Source organism: Lissotriton helveticus, chromosome 3_1, assembly GCF_964261635.1.
Source record: "Lissotriton helveticus chromosome 3_1, aLisHel1.1, whole genome shotgun sequence".
Taxonomy (NCBI): domain Eukaryota; kingdom Metazoa; phylum Chordata; class Amphibia; order Caudata; family Salamandridae; genus Lissotriton; species Lissotriton helveticus.
Window position 1 is genome coordinate 1,769,802,723 of NC_136061.1, and position 20,458 is coordinate 1,769,823,180.

The following is a 20,458-nucleotide window of genomic DNA, read 5'->3' on the forward strand; positions in this document are numbered from 1 at the left end:
CCCAGTGTAAGAATTGGCTTTTGTAGTCTGGTCTGCCCTGTTCCCATGATGCACTGGGCCAGGGACAGACTAATTTGCATACAGCCAGGTTCTGAAACTGGGATGGTGCAATGAGCTAAAAAACGGTGTTGGATCTAGCCCTGATCTCTTGACTGGGTGAGAGTACTCTGCTTAATTCAGAGACTCTGTCCATCACCACCCCTTGTTGTAAATAATTTTGTCCACCCTAAGCGTGGAAGGGTATACTCAGATGTGAGTCCCTTGCTCATTGCACCATCAGGATTCAAGCAAGCCGGGCCGAAGACGCCTGAAATGGCAGAAACCGGTCCCCGGAAGCTTTTTTCCTTCCCAGTGTAAGAATTGGCTTTTGTAGTCTGGTCTGCCCTGTTCCCATGATGCACTGGGCCAGGGACAGACTAATTTGCATACAGCCAGGTTCTGAAACTGGGATGGTGCAATGAGCTAAAAAACGGTGTTGGATCTAGCCCTGATCTCTTGACTGGGTGAGAGTACTCTGCTTAATTCAGAGACTCTGTCCATCACCACCCCTTGTTGTAAATAATTTTGTCCACCCTAAGCGTGGAAGGGTATACTCAGATGTGAGTCCCTTGCTCATTGCACCATCAGGATTCAAGCAAGCCGGGCCGAAGACGCCTGAAATGGCAGAAACCGGTCCCCGGAAGCTTTTTTCCTTCCCAGTGTAAGAATTGGCTTTTGTAGTCTGGTCTGCCCTGTTCCCATGATGCACTGGGCCAGGGACAGACTAATTTGCATACAGCCAGGTTCTGAAACTGGGATGGTGCAATGAGCTAAAAAACGGTGTTGGATCTAGCCCTGATCTCTTGACTGGGTGAGAGTACTCTGCTTAATTCAGAGACTCTGTCCATCACCACCCCTTGTTGTAAATAATTTTGTCCACCCTAAGCGTGGAAGGGTATACTCAGATGTGAGTCCCTTGCTCATTGCACCATCAGGATTCAAGCAAGCCGGGCCGAAGACGCCTGAAATGGCAGAAACCGGTCCCCGGAAGCTTTTTTCCTTCCCAGTGTAAGAATTGGCTTTTGTAGTCTGGTCTGCCCTGTTCCCATGATGCACTGGGCCAGGGACAGACTAATTTGCATACAGCCAGGTTCTGAAACTGGGATGGTGCAATGAGCTAAAAAACGGTGTTGGATCTAGCCCTGATCTCTTGACTGGGTGAGAGTACTCTGCTTAATTCAGAGACTCTGTCCATCACCACCCCTTGTTGTAAATAATTTTGTCCACCCTAAGCGTGGAAGGGTATACTTAGATGTGAGTCCCTTGCTCATTGCACCATCAGGATTCAAGCAAGCCGGGCCGAAGACGCCTGAAATGGCAGAAACCGGTCCCCGGAAGCTTTTTTCCTTCCCAGTGTAAGAATTGGCTTTTGTAGTCTGGTCTGCCCTGTTCCCATGATGCACTGGGCCAGGGACAGACTAATTTGCATACAGCCAGGTTCTGAAACTGGGATGGTGCAATGAGCTAAAAAACGGTGTTGGATCTAGCCCTGATCTCTTGACTGGGTGAGAGTACTCTGCTTAATTCAGAGACTCTGTCCATCACCACCCCTTGTTGTAAATAATTTTGTCCACCCTAAGCGTGGAAGGGTATACTCAGATGTGAGTCCCTTGCTCATTGCACCATCAGGATTCAAGCAAGCCGGGCCGAAGACGCCTGAAATGGCAGAAACCGGTCCCCGGAAGCTTTTTTCCTTCCCAGTGTAAGAATTGGCTTTTGTAGTCTGGTCTGCCCTGTTCCCATGATGCACTGGGCCAGGGACAGACTAATTTGCATACAGCCAGGTTCTGAAACTGGGATGGTGCAATGAGCTAAAAAACGGTGTTGGATCTAGCCCTGATCTCTTGACTGGGTGAGAGTACTCTGCTTAATTCAGAGACTCTGTCCATCACCACCCCTTGTTGTAAATAATTTGTCCACCCTAAGCGTGGAAGGGTATACTCAGATGTGAGTCCCTTGCTCATTGCACCATCAGGATTCAAGCAAGCCGGGCCGAAGACGCCTGAAATGGCAGAAACCGGTCCCCGGAAGCTTTTTCCTTCCCAGTGTAAGAATTGGCTTTTGTAGTCTGGTCTGCCCTGTTCCCATGATGCACTGGGCCAGGGACAGACTAATTTGCATACAGCCAGGTTCTGAAACTGGGATGGTGCAATGAGCTAAAAAACGGTGTTGGATCTAGCCCTGATCTCTTGACTGGGTGAGAGTACTCTGCTTAATTCAGAGACTCTGTCCATCACCACCCCTTGTTGTAAATAATTTTGTCCACCCTAAGCGTGGAAGGGTATACTCAGATGTGAGTCCCTTGCTCATTGCACCATCAGGATTCAAGCAAGCCGGGCCGAAGACGCCTGAAATGGCAGAAACCGGTCCCCGGAAGCTTTTTTCCTTCCCAGTGTAAGAATTGGCTTTTGTAGTCTGGTCTGCCCTGTTCCCATGATGCACTGGGCCAGGGACAGACTAATTTGCATACAGCCAGGTTCTGAAACTGGGATGGTGCAATGAGCTAAAAAACGGTGTTGGATCTAGCCCTGATCTCTTGACTGGGTGAGAGTACTCTGCTTAATTCAGAGACTCTGTCCATCACCACCCCTTGTTGTAAATAATTTTGTCCACCCTAAGCGTGGAAGGGTATACTCAGATGTGAGTCCCTTGCTCATTGCACCATCAGGATTCAAGCAAGCCGGGCCGAAGACGCCTGAATTGGCAGAAACCGGTCCCCGGAAGCTTTTTTCCTTCCCAGTGTAAGAATTGGCTTTTGTAGTCTGGTCTGCCCTGTTCCCATGATGCACTGGGCCAGGGACAGACTAATTTGCATACAGCCAGGTTCTGAAACTGGGATGGTGCAATGAGCTAAAAAACGGTGTTGGATCTAGCCCTGATCTCTTGACTGGGTGAGAGTACTCTGCTTAATTCAGAGACTCTGTCCATCACCACCCCTTGTTGTAAATAATTTTGTCCACCCTAAGCGTGGAAGGGTATACTCAGATGTGAGTCCCTTGCTCATTGCACCATCAGGATTCAAGCAAGCCGGGCCGAAGACGCCTGAAATGGCAGAAACCGGTCCCCGGAAGCTTTTTTCCTTCCCAGTGTAAGAATTGGCTTTTGTAGTCTGGTCTGCCCTGTTCCCATGATGCACTGGGCCAGGGACAGACTAATTTGCATACAGCCAGGTTCTGAAACTGGGATGGTGCAATGAGCTAAAAAACGGTGTTGGATCTAGCCCTGATCTCTTGACTGGGTGAGAGTACTCTGCTTAATTCAGAGACTCTGTCCATCACCACCCCTTGTTGTAAATAATTTTGTCCACCCTAAGCGTGGAAGGGTATACTCAGATGTGAGTCCCTTGCTCATTGCACCATCAGGATTCAAGCAAGCGGGGCCGAAGACGCCTGAAATGGCAGAAACCGGTCCCCGGAAGCTTTTTTCCTTCCCAGTGTAAGAATTGGCTTTTGTAGTCTGGTCTGCCCTGTTCCCATGATGCACTGGGCCAGGGACAGACTAATTTGCATACAGCCAGGTTCTGAAACTGGGATGGTGCAATGAGCTAAAAAACGGTGTTGGATCTAGCCCTGATCTCTTGACTGGGTGAGAGTACTCTGCTTAATTCAGAGACTCTGTCCATCACCACCCCTTGTTGTAAATAATTTTGTCCACCCTAAGCGTGGAAGGGTATACTCAGATGTGAGTCCCTTGCTCATTGCACCATCAGGATTCAAGCAAGCCGGGCCGAAGACGCCTGAAATGGCAGAAACCGGTCCCCGGAAGCTTTTTTCCTTCCCAGTGTAAGAATTGGCTTTTGTAGTCTGGTCTGCCCTGTTCCCATGATGCACTGGGCCAGGGACAGACTAATTTGCATACAGCCAGGTTCTGAAACTGGGATGGTGCAATGAGCTAAAAAACGGTGTTGGATCTAGCCCTGATCTCTTGACTGGGTGAGAGTACTCTGCTTAATTCAGAGACTCTGTCCATCACCACCCCTTGTTGTAAATAATTTTGTCCACCCTAAGCGTGGAAGGGTATACTCAGATGTGAGTCCCTTGCTCATTGCACCATCAGGATTCAAGCAAGCCGTGCCGAAGACGCCTGAAATGGCAGAAACCGGTCCCCGGAAGCTTTTTTCCTTCCCAGTGTAAGAATTGGCTTTTGTAGTCTGGTCTGCCCTGTTCCCATGATGCACTGGGCCAGGGACAGACTAATTTGCATACAGCCAGGTTCTGAAACTGGGATGGTGCAATGAGCTAAAAAACGGTGTTGGATCTAGCCCTGATCTCTTGACTGGGTGAGAGTACTCTGCTTAATTCAGAGACTCTGTCCATCACCACCCCTTGTTGTAAATAATTTTGTCCACCCTAAGCGTGGAAGGGTATACTCAGATGTGAGTCCCTTGCTCATTGCACCATCAGGATTCAAGCAAGCCGGGCCGAAGACGCCTGAAATGGCAGAAACCGGTCCCCGGAAGCTTTTTTCCTTCCCAGTGTAAGAATTGGCTTTTGTAGTTTGGTCTGCCCTGTTCCCATGATGCACTGGGCCAGGGACAGACTAATTTGCATACAGCCAGGTTCTGAAACTGGGATGGTGCAATGAGCTAAAAAACGGTGTTGGATCTAGCCCTGATCTCTTGACTGGGTGAGAGTACTCTGCTTAATTCAGAGACTCTGTCCATCACCACCCCTTGTTGTAAATAATTTTGTCCACCCTAAGCGTGGAAGGGTATACTCAGATGTGAGTCCCTTGCTCATTGCACCATCAGGATTCAAGCAAGCCGGGCCGAAGACGCCTGAAATGGCAGAAACCGGTCCCCGGAAGCTTTTTTCCTTCCCAGTGTAAGAATTGGCTTTTGTAGTCTGGTCTGCCCTGTTCCCATGATGCACTGGGCCAGGGACAGACTAATTTGCATACAGCCAGGTTCTGAAACTGGGATGGTGCAATGAGCTAAAAAACGGTGTTGGATCTAGCCCTGATCTCTTGACTGGGTGAGAGTACTCTGCTTAATTCAGAGACTCTGTCCATCACCACCCCTTGTTGTAAATAATTTTGTCCACCCTAAGCGTGGAAGGGTATACTCAGATGTGAGTCCCTTGCTCATTGCACCATCAGGATTCAAGCAAGCCGGGCCGAAGACGCCTGAAATGGCAGAAACCGGTCCCCGGAAGCTTTTTTCCTTCCCAGTGTAAGAATTGGCTTTTGTAGTCTGGTCTGCCCTGTTCCCATGATGCACTGGGCCAGGGACAGACTAATTTGCATACAGCCAGGTTCTGAAACTGGGATGGTGCAATGAGCTAAAAAACGGTGTTGGATCTAGCCCTGATCTCTTGACTGGGTGAGAGTACTCTGCTTAATTCAGAGACTCTGTCCATCACCACCCCTTGTTGTAAATAATTTTGTCCACCCTAAGCGTGGAAGGGTATACTCAGATGTGAGTCCCTTGCTCATTGCACCATCAGGATTCAAGCAAGCCGGGCCGAAGACGCCTGAAATGGCAGAAACCGGTCCCCGGAAGCTTTTTTCCTTCCCAGTGTAAGAATTGGCTTTTGTAGTCTGGTCTGCCCTGTTCCCATGATGCACTGGGCCAGGGACAGACTAATTTGCATACAGCCAGGTTCTGAAACTGGGATGGTGCAATGAGCTAAAAAACGGTGTTGGATCTAGCCCTGATCTCTTGACTGGGTGAGAGTACTCTGCTTAATTCAGAGACTCTGTCCATCACCACCCCTTGTTGTAAATAATTTTGTCCACCCTAAGCGTGGAAGGGTATACTCAGATGTGAGTCCCTTGCTCATTGCACCATCAGGATTCAAGCAAGCCGGGCCGAAGACGCCTGAAATGGCAGAAACCGGTCCCCGGAAGCTTTTTTCCTTCCCAGTGTAAGAATTGGCTTTTGTAGTCTGGTCTGCCCTGTTCCCATGATGCACTGGGCCAGGGACAGACTAATTTGCATACAGCCAGGTTCTGAAACTGGGATGGTGCAATGAGCTAAAAAACGGTGTTGGATCTAGCCCTGATCTCTTGACTGGGTGAGAGTACTCTGCTTAATTCAGAGACTCTGTCCATCACCACCCCTTGTTGTAAATAATTTTGTCCACCCTAAGCGTGGAAGGGTATACTCAGATGTGAGTCCCTTGCTCATTGCACCATCAGGATTCAAGCAAGCCGGGCCGAAGACGCCTGAAATGGCAGAAACCGGTCCCCGGAAGCTTTTTTCCTTCCCAGTGTAAGAATTGGCTTTTGTAGTCTGGTCTGCCCTGTTCCCATGATGCACTGGGCCAGGGACAGACTAATTTGCATACAGCCAGCTTCTGAAACTGGGATGGTGCAATGAGCTAAAAAACGGTGTTGGATCTAGCCCTGATCTCTTGACTGGGTGAGAGTACTCTGCTTAATTCAGAGACTCTGTCCATCACCACCCCTTGTTGTAAATAATTTTGTCCACCCTAAGCGTGGAAGGGTATACTCAGATGTGAGTCCCTTGCTCATTGCACCATCAGGATTCAAGCAAGCCGGGCCGAAGACGCCTGAAATGGCAGAAACCGGTCCCCGGAAGCTTTTTTCCTTCCCAGTGTAAGAATTGGCTTTTGTAGTCTGGTCTGCCCTGTTCCCATGATGCACTGGGCCAGGGACAGACTAATTTGCATACAGCCAGGTTCTGAAACTGGGATGGTGCAATGAGCTAAAAAACGGTGTTGGATCTAGCCCTGATCTCTTGACTGGGTGAGAGTACTCTGCTTAATTCAGAGACTCTGTCCATCACCACCCCTTGTTGTAAATAATTTTGTCCACCCTAAGCGTGGAAGGGTATACTCAGATGTGAGTCCCTTGCTCATTGCACCATCAGGATTCAAGCAAGCCGGGCCGAAGACGCCTGAAATGGCAGAAACCGGTCCCCGGAAGCTTTTTTCCTTCCCAGTGTAAGAATTGGCTTTTGTAGTCTGGTCTGCCCTGTTCCCATGATGCACTGGGCCAGGGACAGACTAATTTGCATGCAGCCAGGTTCTGAAACTGGGATGGTGCAATGAGCTAAAAAACGGTGTTGGATCTAGCCCTGATCTCTTGACTGGGTGAGAGTACTCTGCTTAATTCAGAGACTCTGTCCATCACCACCCCTTGTTGTAAATAATTTTGTCCACCCTAAGCGTGGAAGGGTATACTCAGATGTGAGTCCCTTGCTCATTGCACCATCAGGATTCAAGCAAGCCGGGCCGAAGGTGCCTGAAATGGCAGAAACCGATCCCCGGAAGCTTTTTTCCTTCCCAGTGTAAGAATTGGCTTTTGTAGTCTGGTCTGCCCTGTTCCCATGATGCACTGGGCCAGGGACAGACTAATTTGCATACAGCCAGGTTCTGAAACTGGGATGGTGCAATGAGCTAAAAAACGGTGTTGGATCTAGCCCTGATCTCTTGACTGGGTGAGAGTACTCTGCTTAATTCAGAGACTCTGTCCATCACCACCCCTTGTTGTAAATAATTTTGTCCACCCTAAGCGTGGAAGGGTATACTCAGATGTGAGTCCCTTGCTCATTGCACCATCAGGATTCAAGCAAGCCGGGCCGAAGACGCCTGAAATGGCAGAAACCGGTCCCCGGAAGCTTTTTTCCTTCCCAGTGTAAGAATTGGCTTTTGTAGTCTGGTCTGCCCTGTTCCCATGATGCACTGGGCCAGGGACAGACTAATTTGCATACAGCCAGGTTCTGAAACTGGAATGGTGCAATGAGCTAAAAAACGGTGTTGGATCTAGCCCTGATCTCTTGACTGGGTGAGAGTACTCTGCTTAATTCAGAGACTCTGTCCATCACCACCCCTTGTTGTAAATAATTTTGTCCACCCTAAGCGTGGAAGGGTATACTCAGATGTGAGTCCCTTGCTCATTGCACCATCAGGATTCAAGCAAGCCGGGCCGAAGACGCCTGAAATGGCAGAAACCGGTCCCCGGAAGCTTTTTTCCTTCCCAGTGTAAGAATTGGCTTTTGTAGTCTGGTCTGCCCTGTTCCCATGATGCACTGGGCCAGGGACAGACTAATTTGCATACAGCCAGGTTCTGAAACTGGGATGGTGCAATGAGCTAAAAAACGGTGTTGGATCTAGCCCTGATCTCTTGACTGGGTGAGAGTACTCTGCTTAATTCAGAGACTCTGTCCATCACCACCCCTTGTTGTAAATAATTTTGTCCACCCTAAGCGTGGAAGGGTATACTCAGATGTGAGTCCCTTGCTCATTGCACCATCAGGATTCAAGCAAGCCGGGCCGAAGACGCCTGAAATGGCAGAAACCGGTCCCCGGAAGCTTTTTTCCTTCCCAGTGTAAGAATTGGCTTTTGTAGTCTGGTCTGCCCTGTTCCCATGATGCACTGGGCCAGGGACAGACTAATTTGCATACAGCCAGGTTCTGAAACTGGGATGGTGCAATGAGCTAAAAAACGGTGTTGGATCTAGCCCTGATCTCTTGACTGGGTGAGAGTACTCTGCTTAATTCAGAGACTCTGTCCATCACCACCCCTTGTTGTAAATAATTTTGTCCACCCTAAGCGTGGAAGGGTATACTCAGATGTGAGTCCCTTGCTCATTGCACCATCAGGATTCAAGCAAGCCGGGCCGAAGACGCCTGAAATGGCAGAAACCGGTCCCCGGAAGCTTTTTTCCTTCCCAGTGTAAGAATTGGCTTTTGTAGTCTGGTCTGCCCTGTTCCCATGATGCACTGGGCCAGGGACAGACTAATTTGCATACAGCCAGGTTCTGAAACTGGGATGGTGCAATGAGCTAAAAAACGGTGTTGGATCTAGCCCTGATCTCTTGACTGGGTGAGAGTACTCTGCTTAATTCAGAGACTCTGTCCATCACCACCCCTTGTTGTAAATAATTTTGTCCCCCCTTTTCTAGAGCAAGCTCAGGGTAAATGTAAACAAGCACCAGCCTGAGCCGAGAGCCACCCCGGGCCCCGTCCATCCCTCAGACCCCTCCCCCCCCCCCCAAACAACCACCACCGCCACACGCACAACGAAAAGATGGCCACGTACCCATACCAAGACAATACAAGCTAAAATACCAAACGTGAAAGACTCGTGTCGTGTCTGACGAACGTTAACACCTTGCGTGTCAACAATAAAGAAAATGATTTGGAAAGATGGAACAGTGAGCAGCGGGGAAACGAAACCTATCGCTTGGGCGCTGAAAGTAAACGAAAGAATCCGCTGTGTGCTGCCGGCGGGGGAAAGGCGGGTGCTGGGGGAAGGAACCATACATAAAAAGACATCCTCCCTACGCAGCATCCAGTGACCGCATCTACACCGTCCCTGTACTGAGGTAAGTCGTGCCCGCCAGGCACTCTCTTCAGCTCTTTCCTGCCGCCGCCGACGCTTCTTCTTCATTGACTGACCTGCCGCGAGCCAGGCTGCGTCACAGCGGTGCTGCCTTCAAAGCGGATGTTTCTAATTAAGTCCACGGGAGAAAATAGGGGGAATGGGAGTTAGCACCCTTCACACGAGGACGGTATGCGAGATAGGCAGTCTTAATTCACGACTACCTGTATTCCTGTCAGACGCGTGGTAAAAAAGAAGAAAATATTCCATAACTATTTTGTTGGTCTTTCTTCTACAGGTACCTGCATTATACAATATAATGCAGACACCTTAAAGGAAAAATAAATGCACGTTAATCTAGATGACATTTATTGTTCTGGTGGGAATGCTCTCTTGTTCAATCATAGTTTAAACACACAGAGTACACACACTGACTAAGAAAAGTTTAATCCTGTTTAAAATAAGATGCCCAAAAATATGGCAAAAGATTATGTTTAAGTTTTTACAGTCCTTTCAGAACTTATATATTTAGAAATAGACAGTGACTGTTCTTGTTGCAAACCTTTTTTGTAGTTTTCCATTAAAAAGTCGCATTCGAGAACTGCTAACACCCCTACAGCATTTCTCCTCCAAAAATGTCTTTGACGCCATGAATCTTCATATGATTCTATCAATTAAACGTTATATTCGCTCCCATCCAACCTTTAAGTTGTTCGATTAAAAGGTAACGGACACTCTGAAGAGAAAGTTTGTTTCCTCTTCACCTGTCTGCCCCCCCTCCCCCCCCCCCCACTCCGCGCAGTGCGCACACACACACTCACTTCTCAGTACAGGAGATCCTCTTGTTGTCTTTTCCTGATCGCAATACCAGCCCCGTCGAATTATTAAAGGTCACCTGGAAAGTCTGTGTGACAAAATGGGGAATTACCAGGGGAACTGCCTGTTGATGTTTCAGTGTTGTTCTGAACTCCCCTTGCTACATAATCCCTTCTGTTTGCCACTTGTCTGGTTTTGTATTGAACAACAAATATTATATGTACCAGTATATATATTTTTGAGCGTGTGGTCTCAAACTTGTTTTTATCTATATATTGAGTACCCTTTTGAATATTTTTCTAATATTTCTTATATGGGCTTCTTTCTCATGTTTTTCTATTGATTTTCTAAGTATGTATAGTTTTTATTTCTTCTGAAAAGCTTAATTCACTGTTATTGATTGTGTGTGAAATTGATATTTTCATAATACCTTGTTCCTTTATAGGGCTACGTTTAGGGCGTTGTGGTCAGACGGAAGATTCTAAGGCTCTGTTGGGTTCATCTGGAGATCCTGAAGGCTCTTTCTTTTTCTGAACAGGTTGTGGAGCGCAGTCAACACTCGCCATGAGGAACCAGTGGAAGACCATTGTGATGCTGCTTCTCGTCTCTTCCAGCTCCCTGGTGGTCGGTAGGTGCCACTCACACACTTGCATAATTGCTCCAAATATTAGTGGGCGAGATCAGTTTTACTGCGGTTAACACAGAACATCCCCTTTTCTCCTAGCATTTCTGCTTGTGTGTTTCACCTATCCCATTTGTCATTCAGGTCTGAAGTGGAGTGGATATTATGAAAATGGTTTGATAGATATTTGGAGTGGATATTATGAAAATGGTTTCATAGATATTTTAAAAACTATTTGATAGAGGAAAATAACATAACAGATTCAGATAACTAACCAGCAATTCGCACATTTTCTGCTTCATAATATTCTTGAAGTGATTGCAGTTTTAACAGCAGTCATTAATCATTTGGCGGACAATGTTGTTGCTGTGTTTATGCCACTCTGTGAAACCCTTAAGAACTCTGGGATCCTCGTTCTCTTGTATGCTGATGATACACAGACTCATCTCAAAGTCTCATCGCCAGACAACATAACCCTTCCTCCAACCCTTTGGCAAGAATTCAGACAGGGATGTGAAATCAAACCTTCCTGCACCAACATGAATAGAATCCTTTTCTGCCCTGGAGTGCTAACCCAACATTGCTCAGAATGCCAAGTCGCTTGGCCTCATCCTCAACAATCAGGTCAACCTCCAGAGTTGAATCACGCCCATGGGCGAGCGACCAGTTCCAACTAAGGCTGTTCTAGGGGATCACACAGCTAATTCTGGAACAGAGCTTAAATTCAGTTATTGTTTTTCTCTAGAATAGACTGTGGGAACTCACTCCTTTCAGGCTTCCCCAAAGCACACTTAGCTTTGCTCAGAACAGTTCTTCATTCTGCAGCCCACTTTGATCCTGGCCGCAAGGAAGTTAACCACATCACACCTATCCTGCTGTCCCACCAATGGCTTCTATTGCGGCGAGAGCTCATTTCAAAACTTCCTGTACCACACACAAGGTCTTGAATCCTTCTTTGCCCACCTTCTTTGCAGCAGTAGTTTAAATTTCAGGTGCAAAACAGGGTTTAAGAAACGCACAATACCATCTCTTCGAGTTTCCCACCTTCAAACGAGAATGCTATATGAACCAATCATTCTCGGGAAGCATCTAAAAACTCCCTTCCACTGGCCCTCTGTATGACCACTTGCTGGGCTACCTTTAAAAAGCAACTTAAGACCCCTATTTGAAAGACACTTGGGCTAAATCTATGACCCCCCACACATTCTCAAATGCCTGCATTTTTCTCTTTTCCTGTGATGTATATCAAATATATTCCTTTGATGATTGTTTGTAATTGTACTCTTGCTTAGCTCTATGATGCCCCTGGGCCATGTCTGTGCTATATAAAATCACAAAAACATTAATAAATGAACCTGCAAGTTTAGATGCTGAGACAGGGGCTACCTCTGGAATGTAAAGTTGCATGTGCTCAGCTTAAGTGGAACATGCTTAACGGCAGACATCATTGTGCAGTGCCGTGTATTTTTAAGGCACTTGACCCAGCACCATAGAGTTGGCCTAGGCCCCCAGCTGACATGAGACAATAGACATTACTTGTGGTCCGAGGAGACTGGACAGGAGGTGAGAGGAGCGGATGGGCATTCCAGTGAACAACGGTGTAGAAGCAGCATGATGGAACACGAGCATACCCTGAAATTTGGAATAAATCAGCGAAGAGGTTTCTGTTGATTAAGAGCAGATTAGTGGTATATCTGTGTCTGTGCCATCTGATCCCCTGGCCCTCAGAACTCTACAAAGAACTGTCCATAGGGTCTGGTCGATAAGGGGAGATAATGCATCACTGCCAGGATACAAACTTAACATAAGCACACCAGAAGCATTACCTCCTCGGGAGACGAAATTGAAGACCAATCCCTATACAGTGCAAAATGAGTTTATTAAGATAAAGCAATATGATAATGCATACGATATAACAACAATGCATATAAAGGTTACATACAGTATACAAAAAAACATTTTAAAAATTAAATTGACATTCATATAAGGCATGAAATAAGGATACACTTATGAGTTATAAGTAATATAACAATGTACCATGAAAAGCAGTAATATAAAGGAAGTAACATATGTTATAAAAATTTGCTAGGATAAACAAAAACAGTATAATGAGACTGTACTATAACAACATGAAGGAAGCCATGGAGGTTTAGCCACTTGTTGTTGTAAAGGAGTACAAGACAGAGAACATCTGGCACTCAAGTCAATGAATAGCGTAACAGGAGCCCATAAGTCCAAATGTTTTGACGCTAGATGTAACGGATATACAAATGTTGTGTCTAGTCTATGATTATAGCAAATAGCATACCACCACGCTTGATATGATAGTTTGGTAAAACCTTTCCAATTTTTAGTTATCTGTTGGAAGGCCACTGTTAATAAGAGGACTATTATCTTTACATTGGAATCGCAGTCCTTCCAAATATTAGCCAGGCTACCCAGGAAAATATGCAAGATGGAAAAAGGGTGACTGGAATCAAAAATTAAATTAATTTGAGACCATACCTTTTTCCAAAAAGTCTGAAAAAGGTTGCATTTAAAGAGCATATGAAAAAAGTCTGCCTGTGGTGAAGAACAAGTCCAACAATTATCTGGGAGAGCAGAGTGTCTTGCACTGAGAACAAGTGGAGAAATTAAGAGCCTGTTATATATGAAGAAAAGTGTTTGAGTGGTGTTTGCAGCTCTAGAGGACCTCCGTATTTTGAGCCATATTTTATCCCAAAACTCCACAGACCATAAGTTGTTAAGTCATTCTCCCACAGTATCTCTGTCTTGGTTTTGGCTCTTGGAGAAGGTGAACTATTTAGGAGTTTATATATAGTAGAGGCCCTGGTGCCATGAAGGAAGAGGGATCGAAGTGTAACTGTATGGACAGAATCAGGACAAGAGTTATGTTGGGAGTGTGTAAATTGTATATGCGCAGATTGAATGGCCTGTATGAGGAGGAGATACTTAGAACGAAAATTTGAGGGTAGACCAAAAAAAGCACTAGCTTGTGGAAAAGACATGATCTAATCTTGATTATATAATTGACGCACCCAAATCAGACCCTGTCGTCTCCAGGATTTCCAAAAAACAGGTTTATTATTAATTAAAATGTGAATATTGTGCCATATGGGGTTATCAAAAAAGGAGGTCAAAGAGGCAGGCGGGATGATTTTGGAAGTGTGCTTAATTATGGGAGTAGATACTGCGGCTTGCGTATGAAGGAGAGATATTTTAGGAAAGAGAATGGAGAGATAAAAGATTGTTCCAGTGTAGCCCAGAGAGGATAATTTACAGGGGAGTCAGAGAGCCACTGAGATGCTTGACGTTGTAAAAAGGATTTATGATAAACAGGAAAATTAGGGAAATTCTTTCCACCCTCTGCTTTTGGACGAATTAGTTTTGAAATGGACATTCGCAATTTCTTATTACTCCACAAAAAGGAAGATAAAATAGAATTAATCTTTTTGAAATATTTGACAGGGATAGACACTGGAATATTGGAAATTGTATAGAGGACTATAGGAGAGAGCATCATTTTGATGGTATCTAGCAGTCCCCACCAGGATAAGTATAATGGATGCCATCTCGTAGTTAAAGAGGACAATCTTTGTATGCAATTTCCATACACCGAAATATTGTTCCTGAGATAGACAAAGTAAATTGTAAGCCTAAATATTTAAGGTATTGAGAACTCCATGAGAACCCTGAGGTAACATAGTCAGCCTTAAAAGTGTATTTGGTGAGGGGTAAAATCTCGCATTTATCTTTGTTCAATTTATATCCCGAAATGTGGGAAAAGGAATCAACTTCTTCCAAAAAAGCAGGAAGAGAAGCTTGAGGTTGTGATAAGAATACTAGGCTGCCATCTTAACACTAGTCTCCTTGAAGTTAAAGCCATGAATATTATCATTTTGGCGAATCCTTAACAAAAAAGGTTCCAAAGCAAGGTTAAAAAGAAAAGGAGAAAGTGGACAGCCCTGTCGGACACCTCTACCAAGGGAAAAATAGGGTGAAATGCCACCATTCGCTGAAACCGCTGCTCTCGGATTGGAATAGAACATAGAAAAAGGGCAGACATTTTTGGGCCAAAACCGAACCACTCAAGTGTTCGAAAAAGATAGGGCCATTCAACCCTGTCGAATGCCTGTTCAGCATCTAAAGCTATGGCTGCCAAGGATTGAGAAAAATGTGAGGCTTTGGAAAGAATGTTAAAAAAATAAACGAGTATTATCTGTAATGAGCCTGCCCTTAACAAATCCTGATTGTTCTGTTCCCAACAGCTCATGCAACTGAGATTTGAGGCGAAGAGCCAAGGCCTTTGAAAAGATTTTGTGGTCTATATTGACCAAAGAGATGGGTCGATAATTTTTACAATGTCGAGGATCTTTACCCTCCTTAGGGATAAGACAAATAAGGGCATCTGAAAAAGAGCCAGATTGTAAGAAGGAATGTATGAGGCTTTGTAATTCAGGAATGAGTAGATGAGCAAAGTGAGTAAAACATTCTACAATGAAGCCATCCGGGCCAGGCTTTGTCTTTTTTGAGTGTTTTTAAGGCAGAAAGGAGTTCTTTCTGTGTAAGGTCTGTTTCCAATGGTGAGAGATCTGGACGATCGTTAGACGCGCGTCGAATTGTGGACAGAAATTGAGAAATGGAATGATCAGAAGTGAGAGTCTCAGAAGTATATAATGATTTATAGAAATGGAGACATCCGTTTAAAATGTCGTCATCTTTAAGTTTTAATGTATGATCTCAACCAAAAATAGAGTTTATATTAAGCTTATTTTGTTTGACCCTTACATAGTTAGCCAATAATTTTCCAGCTTTATTCTGGCCTCCATAAAACTTTGCACTGGACTTTAACAGATCATTTGAAGCATTGCTGGTTGTGTCTTGATTAAATTGGAATTTGGTTTTAATAAGTTCAGATAGACAATCTTTCGACTTAGAGGAGTAATATGAATGTTCTAGTTTCATAATTTTGGATAACAGAGCTTTGGTGGATTGCTGTGCCTTCTTCCGTTTTGCTGATATGAATCTTATGACAAAGTCTCTGGCTGAAGCTTTAAATGCATACCATATTAAATGAAAAGGAATGGTATCTGAATGATTGAAGAGAAAATATTCATTAAAGAAAGAGACAAAAGACGATGTGAAAACCGGGTCTAAAAGTAGAGTGTTGTTAAAGCGCCATTTCCGAGACAATTTGGGTTTGTGTAAGACATCCAGACGTATTGTGATAGGAGCATGGTCAGATATCAAAATAGAACCAATATCTGCTGTCATAAGTGATTGAGAAATGTTGTGAAAAATAAAAAAGTAGTCTAGTCGTGACTAAGTGTGGTGCATCAGTGAATAAAAGGAATACTCCTTCAGAGTGGGGTTGCAGAGTCTCCATGCATCTACGAGCTTATGTTGTTAAACTATTTGTGTGAAAAGTTTATGAGACATAAAAGGGATAAAAGGAGTTGACGAATTCTGATCTAAAAAAGAATCAAAGACTTCATTGCAGTCACCTGCCAGAATAAAATTATCGTCATAACATTGTGTAATGTGTTGGGTCAAAGAAGTCCAAAAAGAGGCGTCACCATTTGTGGGTGCATAAATGTTCAATAAAGAGATCGGAGCATTATCCACTTTAAATTTAGCAAATACCCATCTACCTAATTGATCTGCAGATTGTGATATTATTTTGACCGACAGGGACTTACGAAAAAGTATGAGGACTCCATTGCGTTTGCCATCACCCTGGGAGAAGAGGACCTCTCCCAGCCAACCTCTTTTCAACTTTGCAGACTCATCAACTGATAAGTGTGATTCCTGTAAACATCCAATATCCGTTTCTAATTTAGCTAAGTGTGTAAGAACTCTCTGTCGCTTAATGGGAGAATGTAAACCTCTGACATTCCATGACACAATTTTTAAAGGCATAAAAGAAAATTGTAAACATGCATAAAAAGCCAATAAGGCACAAACCTTGAGCAAGTTAAACCATAGTTAACAACTAACCAACTGTATGTAAATTGGAACAGCTGAAATTGAAAAGGATAAATGGGGAAAAGAAAGATGAAGCTCAGAAATATGAATAGGCATTGAGATAAGGTACATGGAAGAAAAAAGAAAGAAAGAAGAAAGAAAATGACAGAGAGGAACGAAAAATCAAATGCAATAGAAGACTTACATGAAATCCAAAACATATGAGGGATGGAGGGGTGGAAGGCCACACGGGACAATGACGTGTCCAAAAACCATGCGGGAAAGGCGGGGGAGGGAAACTGAACCATCGGATTTTAGAACATGAGGGAAGGAGCGATATGCGGGAAACAACCTGTAAAGAGAGGAAATAGTTAAAATGTATAATAAGAACAAAGATAATGAAAAATTTGCTAAATGTACATATTAAAAGGCTATATATGGAATGCACTGGAAAGTAACAACCTAGGCGGGAGAATTTTTTTCAAAAAATTGCCTACCCAATGGCCACAGGACAAAAAATGTAAAAAAGTGCAGTTTCCAATAAAGTAGTACTATCTATATATATACTAAATAAATTTTATTTTTAAGCAAACCAATATAAAAAATGCATATATTTCAATACAATAAAATTACAGTTCATAAAAAACAAATTAACAATAAAAAACACATAATGTTTTCTTTTACAAATTACGAAAGATGGTGTGTCTAGTTGTATGTCAACGCGTTTCGGCGTCCAGCGCCTTTATCAAGACAGAAGACACTTTTCTGCAGCTGTAAAATGCTCACAACAAGTTAAAAAAGGTTGTTGATGCTTTATTCTGCTTAGATTCTGTAAAGTGGTTTAAGGATTCACGCAATATTGTCAGCCAAATTCTGCATAATAGCTTTAGCTTTATAACTCGATAAACCTTCTGGAAATAAGAAGGAAAATATTCTGATTTTAAGGTAACCAGTATTCTACCGCCTCCACAGGATATGATGAGTCGCACTGGGTAAAAAGTTCAAACTTTCAATTGCACCTATTTGTTTAACTAATTCGGTTGATATATGTTTAAATGCTTCTCACGTTGTCCCTGTTATTTCAATCGTCGGGTTGTCTTGTTCCCGTTTCAAAGAAAACCAGCTCGATATCTATTCTGATTGATGCCTGTAGGCGATTATTCTGGCTCTGCTAGAAGGGCGTTGCCTCGCTGCTAACAACGGCCTGAACGGATGGGTGTTTGAGTTTTGTCTATATCCGGTGATATTTTTCGGAGTTGCGCGTGGAGGCGGTAGTCTTCACTGGACGGATTTCTCAAAGTGTCTTTTTTTTAGACACTTTGAGAAATCCGTCCAGTGAAGACTACCGCCTCCACGCGCAACTCCGAAAAATATCACCGGATATAGACAAAACTCAAACACCCATCCGTTCAGGCCGTTGTTAGCAGCGAGGCAACGCCCTTCTAGCAGAGCCAGAATAATCGCCTACAGGCATCAATCAGAATAGATATCGAGCTGGTTTTCTTTGAAACGGGAACAAGACAACCCGACGATTGAAATAACAGGGACAACGTGAGAAGCATTTAAACATATATCAACCGAATTAGTTAAACAAATAGGTGCAATTGAAAGTTTGAACTTTTTACCCAGTGCGACTCATCATATCCTGTGGAGGCGGTAGAATACTGGTTACCTTAAAATCAGAATATTTTCCTTCTTATTTCCAGAAGGTTTATCGAGTTATAAAGCTAAAGCTATTATGCAGAATTTGGCTGACAATATTGCGTGAATCCTTAAACCACTTTACAGAATCTAAGCAGAATAAAGCATCAACAACCTTTTTTAACTTGTTGTGAGCATTTTACAGCTGCAGAAAAGTGTCTTCTGTCTTGATAAAGGCGCTGGACGCCGAAACGCGTTGACATACAACTAGACACACCATCTTTCGTAATTTGTAAAAGAAAACATTATGTGTTTTTTATTGTTAATTTGTTTTTTATGAACTGTAATTTTATTGTATTGAAATATATGCATTTTTTATATTGGTTTGCTTAAAAATAAAATTTATTTAGTATATATATAGATAGTACTACTTTATTGGAAACTGCACTTTTTTACATTTTTTGTCCTGTGGCCATTGGGTAGGCAATTTTTTGAAAAAAATTCTCCCGCCTAGGTTGTTACTTTCCAGTGTTTATTTCCCTGACCTAGGGGTACATGTTCTATTTGTGTAAACAGGGAGCCCTTGTTTGATGCAAGTGTATATATGGAATGCAAACAAATCTAAACATTAGATCCAAAAGAGACTATTTGGAGCTCGATGGTGGAGCAATATAGTCACCTTGAAAAGGCAGGGATGGAACAATCCATACCGTGCCCCTATAAAGAGTAAATGTGGCCTCAGTGCTAAAAATTCCTTGCGACGATCCGCAGTTGGCTTGGCATAATCTTGAGAAAAATATATAGAATTTCCTGACCAAGTAATGCGATTTATAGCTCGAGCCACAGATAGAATTTTCAACAGATCAGTGTACTCCAGAAGATACAGGATCACTCCTCTTGGTTTTCTTGTGGAGGATGAGGACGATGCATTTGCTATTGGACCCAACCGATGAGCTCTCTGAATATTTAGAATAGTACTCTCTGGTAGATGTAGAAGCTTTGGGATAAAAGATTTTTAAAAAGCAATTGGGTCGGAGCCTTCTGTTCCTTCAGGTAGACCATAAATACGGAGATTATTTCTCGAATTTCTGTTTTCCAAATTTTCTATTTGCTTGTGTAGTGTCGAGACCTGAGAGCATAGAGAGTCCACTCTGCATGTGGAAGAATTGAGTGAGAGAACATTTTGCTCCAGTGTAATGACCCGATCATCTACACTTGACCATTTATCAGCGAGTTCCTAAAGTTTAGAACTATGTTCCTCAACGAACGGGCGTAGGGCCCTGATTTCCTCTAACAAAAGGTCCACTGTGACCGAAGTAGATCGTTTAGGGGGAGAGGGAGGGTCTTTTTTCAATCGAAGTAACTGGAGATGTCGACGCACTTTTAGGTGAAGTATTAGTTGAGTCCTCCATGGATAAGCACTGATAACGTGAACCATTATGGACTAGAAATCTGCAAGAAGATGAGTTTGACTTATATTAGTCCTTAGGTAGACTTCCCATAGAGTAAGAGGATAATCTGTTAAGTAAAATATTGGTTACAGTGAAGTTACAACTCACAATGTTTCAAATAGAATCACCAAAGCCAAAAAAAAGTTAGGAGGCAGCTAAAAAGGTGCAAAGTACATGAGAAACGAGAAGATTACAGCAGCATGGTATTCACATGGTCATCAATGAATGATACACACACATCAGTAAAATAAGGTGAGAAGAGCGTTATATAGAAGTCAATCTATATCATGAGGAGACATCCTAAATAAACAACTCAAGTGTATGCCATGAAATTATTCAGGAGTGTCATAGATAATGTATATCATGCAGAACTACAATTTGAACAGGCTATATATAACTATCAAAGCGAGAAATAATTGTGACAAAATAATACCAGAGCAAATTTTTAAACTGAGCGGTGAAAACTAAATAGTCAAATGTTCTGAGGAGAGTACATCTGGCGCATCATACCAAGTTGGTAAGTAGACGATAACCTTGGAGGAGGATAAGAGTAAAATAAACACTGCAAGGCCACTGGTAACATATCACACCAGAAGGGAGGTTAAAATGCTCCAAGGAGGTATTCAGGCGCTAGTTT

General features: G+C 43.7%; 1 protein-coding gene across 1 annotated transcript in view; it reads left to right on the forward strand.

Annotated features, from left to right (window-relative positions):
* Positions 1–20,458, forward strand: part of LOC144823780 (uncharacterized) — a 166,752-nt gene that overhangs the window by 133,462 nt on the left and 12,832 nt on the right. The window contains exon 2 of the mRNA XM_078682607.1: positions 10,682–10,771. Coding sequence (XP_078538733.1) covers positions 10,682–10,771 — 90 coding nt within the window. The remainder of the gene's footprint in view (positions 1–10,681; positions 10,772–20,458) is intronic.